Here is a 5,008-nt window from a genome sequence, read left to right on the forward strand (position 1 = left end):
GACTGCTGTGACTACTGGAGACATGGGGGGACTACTGTGACTACTGACAACATGAGGAGAGACCTACGAGACTACTGGGGACATGAGGAAACTGCTGTGACTATTGGGGACATCGGGGGGACGGGACGACTGCCATGACTACTGGGGCTATGAGGGACTGCTGTGAGTACTGGGATCATGGAGGGGACTACCTTGACTACTGGAAACATGGGGGACTGCTGTGACTACTGGCGACATGACAAGGGACTTCCGTGACTACTGGGGACATGGAGGGCCTGCTGTGACTGCTGGGGACATGGGGAGACTGCTGAGACTACTGGGGACATGGGGAGACTGCTGAGACTACTGGGGACATGGGGAGACTGCTGAGACTACTGGGGACATGGGGAGACTGCTGTGACTACTGGGGACATGGGGAGACTGCTGTGAAGTAAAGCTGTGTTCTGACTACTAGGGGGGTAAATCATCACATGTAAGGCTCGCACATCCCGGGCGGTAATGTGGACTGTATCATTGCTAACTCCTAGATCTGGTTAGAATTGTCTAGGCTCGGTCTATGTGTTATATAATCAAAGTGTCAAAATCAATAAGGTTAATAAAAAAAACAATAGATCCAGCCCCTCCCCCCGCATATTATACACACGTCATGACCGTTATTAGTGAACATAATAAGATGCAGATTTTATGTCGTCAGTGAATGTTATAATCACCAGTAACTTCTCTACAAGGACGGGCACAGTCAGCATGGTTTAACCCTTTCAGTGCCGGAGCGCCGCCTGCTGTTCTCCCCTCCCCCATATTGTTTGTATTATACTCTGCTTAAATAAACGTATTGTATGAAACGCGTTACATTTTATCACGTGTACTAATAAATTTAATACAATGGAAGTTGAACATTGTGACTGTCACTGTTATGAGAGCTCTGTGGCTAACATTATTATGGGGGGCCCTATGACTGTCATTATTATGGGGGGAGGGGGTCACTGAGACTGTCACTATTATGAGGGGGGTCACTGAGACACTTATGGGGGCACACTGGCTGTCACTGATATGGGGGCACTGGGATTGTCAAACATGTGCTGCAGCTGGTATAAGTACTCACATTGCTCCATGCTAACAAAATACCCCATGTCAGTCCTGTGTGAAAAATAATCAATAGAAGTAATAATCAACTAATACCAACATTTTCCAAATATGTCACCGAAAAAAAAACATAATGTGTGCGATAATTACATGGGTCTACGTTCATCTTTGACTACAAGAAAATGGCCGACGCCTATAAAGGCAGTGAACAGCAACACGTTCCGAGATTTGAGATACTAACTACAGTACACTTCAGCCTCTACCTCCTGACAGGCAAGAGCGGGCACAACCAATCCGAACTCTCACCTGTGAAATAGAGCAAGATTGACATATATCTGGACGAATCAGATAAAAGACCACAGTCATGTGAAACGCTGCTGACAGCAATAGAAAGGCGGGGCTTATCCCTTTTATTGGCAGTGACACTTGTTCAGGGAACAGCCTATAGGAAGCAGGGGGCGGGGCTTTGACTTAGAGGAGGAAGCGGTCGGGTGTAGTCGCTGCAGACATGGTGGGTGATGATCGTATGATAATAATGACTTATATCCCGAAGTTATCAGGGCTAATGGGGTTCACCCCGTGTGTCACCGGTCAGTATACTAATGCCCCTGGGGGACAACCACTATTGGCAGCGATTACACTGGTCAAGGGGGTGGTCCCTCCGCTTTCTACACACCCTGAGTGGCTTGTAAAGCTACGTTATTCCAGTACATCACAGCTCCGTCTTTTCCGATGCGATAACTGGGATGTGTCAGTCTTTACTGCACTTGTGGTATTATGTTCATGAGGCTCAGGATGAACCGTGCTCACATTAGGGATCGGTAACGCTCCTGTAATTTAGATTTTTCGCTATTGGATGTCCTAATCTTGTCTTATCGGTTCCCAGACCTCCACCCTCACTCAGGGTCTCGAGCGGATCCCGGATCAGTTGGGTTACCTGGTGATGAGTGAAGATGGCGTGCTGGCGGTAAGTATGGCGATTAATAGTCCTATCCGTTCTAGAAAACTTCACCATTGTCTGGCGCCTGATGGTCTGGACCCCCTGTAACCTGAATAATTTCTGTCCTCAGAGCGCGGGCGACCTGGAGAACGACGAGCGATTGGCCGGCGTGATCAGAGAGATGGTGACCACGGCCTGCGGCTTCCACGGCTTAGGAGACCAGATACCGTTCAAGCGCATGAGCGGTGAGTCACTACTGATGTCTTAAAGGCGCGGTAACCCCCAATATACTGATGATTGGAGGACGTTACAGACCGCCTCCTCAGCCTGGAAATGGCTGCTAACAGAGAACGATAGTAAGGGGTGTAGCTGAAGGCTCATGGGCTCCAGTGAAAGTTATTCTTGCCCCACCCCCCAACTTCTCTCCATTCCACAGCCCACCCTGTAATTTTCAGCTGGGTCTCTTAAGTGACATAGATGCAGCCAGGGGCGCAAGACAAAAAATACATGGCACAGACCGCAACCCCCATAGCTACACCACCCGATTAGGTACATGGCCCAATGGACCGTATCACACATGATAAGATTAGATACACCGCTCCGCAGACCGTATCACACATGAGAGGATTAGATACACAAGCTCAGCCGACAGTATCATACAGGATAGGATTAGATACATAGCTCAGCAGACAGTATCACACTTGATATTAGATACAGAGCTCAGCAGACAGTATCACACATGAAAGGATTAGATACACAGCTCTGTAGACAGTACCACACAATAGGATTAGATACATAGCTCAGTAAATAGTATCACACATGATAGGCTTAGATACAAGGCCTCAGCTGACCGTATCCAAATATTTACCCTCCTCGCTCCTGAGTTGGGTCCCCTTCTGCTCCGGGCTCTGACGCTGAGCTGTGCCAGGATCTAGCGCTGCGCCCGGAGCTAAAGAGGACCTGACTCAGGAGGGGGGTGGGTAGAAAGTCTATGGAGGAGTTTCTCTGGTATCAGGGGCAACTACTGGACCCCTATATCTACACCAGTGACTATAGTGTATACTGCCGGCATAGAAGACGATAGATCCGCAGTTTGCCTGTAGAGGGCGCTCTCTGTTATAACCCCCATGTCTGGTCTTCTCTGCAGTTGTTTTCGGGGAGCACTCTTTCCTCATCACTATCTCCGGACAGAAGATCTATGTGGTGAAGCGTCAGAACATGGTGCGGGAGCCGATCAGCGTCTAGCCTCCGTCCTCCGTCATGATCCACGTCTGTTGGACTTAATATTTGTGACTCATATGATTCTGGGGGTTTGTCCGGGATGTAACTGAAGTCCCCCTCCCCCAGGGTTGTACTCTGTTTATTTTTCTTTTATATATAAAGTTTATTGAAAAATTCATGGACCGATTCATCATTACAGCTTATTCTCCATTACCGACCAGTCTGGTCAATAATCCGGCATGATCGGCGCCACTCATGGGCTGAACTGCCCAAAACGCTGAACTACGGGAAGCCGGTGATAAGTGACGTCACCTGTGCTGGGTGATCACGTGGTATTCCTGCTAATCTGTAATGGCCGCCCACTCGCTACTCACACACTGGAGCCGCACCGCCCACTTGCTACGGGGACGTTTGCCTAGTTTTATAGTTATGTGGATGCAGCCTGCAGTGTAAAGAATGGTTACATTCTGGTTGTCATTGCTACATCTCTATTGTAATTATTTGCTTACTACACGATCTAGTGGATGTGTAGTGTGTATCTAGTATAGACTGCAGGAGAATGTGTGTGTGTACAGAACGTAGTCATAACAACCAGAATGAAAACCCCCATTCTTTACACTGCAGGCTATATCCAAATGCCTGGAGAACAATACTAAATTCAAAAAAAAATATGATGTTTATATCACTTCTTATTTCATAACTAAACAATTTTATTTATAGAAAAGTTTAGACCCCGTTCTAGGCGGAAGACCGTTCACACGTGCCGCCGTCCCTCGCACAACGTAAATCAGTCTGGGTCGGATGTCCCGGGGTAGATGTGGTCTCCTTCACGTGTAGTTACGGTCTTAGCTGCGGATAACGCAGATCCATGCTGCTCTACGTTTAAAGGGCAAGTAACCCTTAAACCCTCAGGTTATAACATTATAAGAGAAGCGGTCGATATCCTTCACATGTAACTGGAGGTTCTCAGCACTGGAGATATACAATTATTCCATTGGAGAACACTATAGTAAACTGGCTGATAACAGGGAACAATAAACTGTACAGGAAATAAAGGGTATAGTCTGTAGATGTAGTGTCTCTTTAACAGGGTTACCATATTCATACCCTTGTGTGGGTGGAGGAGACCAGACACCTGTATGTATCAATGAATACTGCCCGCTATGGGTAAGAATAGGATTACATGGGATGCTGGGTAATATTGTAAATTCCGTCAAATTGCCAGATTAGCAGAATTTCTGGACTGTTGGACGTCCCAATGCAGATTTCTGTGCATGATCGATTGTGACCTCACCGGGTTTACACTTCATTTCATCTGCAGCCCCTACCCCCCCCCCCCCCCCTTTAAATTTCAACAGGGTACAAGCTGTGGGCAAATTGCCCTCCTTGATCCTTGTCGATCAATCTGATCGGTTAGTTCTGAAATGTAAAAACAAGGTAGTAAAAATAACCTGCTGGTTCTGTAGTGTCCACGGCAACGTTGTCCCTCATGTTTACAACACGAGCAGCTGAATGTGGGAGGAGCTGTTGAGTGATTGACAGATTTGCTCTCAAGTCTTCGTTACGCTACAGGCCTGTGCAGGGAGATAATCTGGTGCAAATATCGCCCCATAATGTGTACCGGTGCCTCGTTCGATCTTACCGTATATTCGCCACGCGATCCTGTGATGTAAAATGCTCCATGTGACTTTTCCAAACGGTGATAAAGTTGCAGCGCGGCGCACGTTAATGCTGCAGGCGTGAATAAATAACACAGCGGACGCG

At 47.5% G+C, this 5,008-nt stretch overlaps 1 protein-coding gene and 1 long non-coding RNA gene across 2 annotated transcripts in view; one reads left to right on the forward strand and one right to left on the reverse strand.

Moving 5' to 3' along the window:
- LOC142748419 (uncharacterized) overlaps positions 1-1,147 on the reverse strand; it is an 88,766-nt gene extending 87,619 nt beyond the window's left edge. Inside the window, exon 1 of the long non-coding RNA XR_012882254.1 lies at positions 1,103-1,147. This is a non-coding gene — a long non-coding RNA (uncharacterized LOC142748419). The remainder of the gene's footprint in view (positions 1-1,102) is intronic.
- Positions 1,148-1,511: 364 nt separating this feature from the next.
- Positions 1,512-3,422, forward strand: LAMTOR4 (late endosomal/lysosomal adaptor, MAPK and MTOR activator 4). Its single transcript, XM_075855517.1, has 4 exons — positions 1,512-1,594; positions 1,970-2,050; positions 2,154-2,268; positions 3,171-3,422. The coding sequence occupies exons 1-4, from the start codon at positions 1,592-1,594 to the stop codon at positions 3,266-3,268; spliced, it is 297 nt and encodes a 98-aa protein (XP_075711632.1). The 5' UTR covers positions 1,512-1,591; the 3' UTR covers positions 3,269-3,422.
- The last annotated feature ends 1,586 nt before the right edge of the window (positions 3,423-5,008 follow it).

The sequence above is a fragment of the Rhinoderma darwinii genome, chromosome 3 (genome assembly GCF_050947455.1).
Source record: "Rhinoderma darwinii isolate aRhiDar2 chromosome 3, aRhiDar2.hap1, whole genome shotgun sequence".
Classification (NCBI taxonomy): Eukaryota; Metazoa; Chordata; class Amphibia; order Anura; family Rhinodermatidae; genus Rhinoderma; species Rhinoderma darwinii.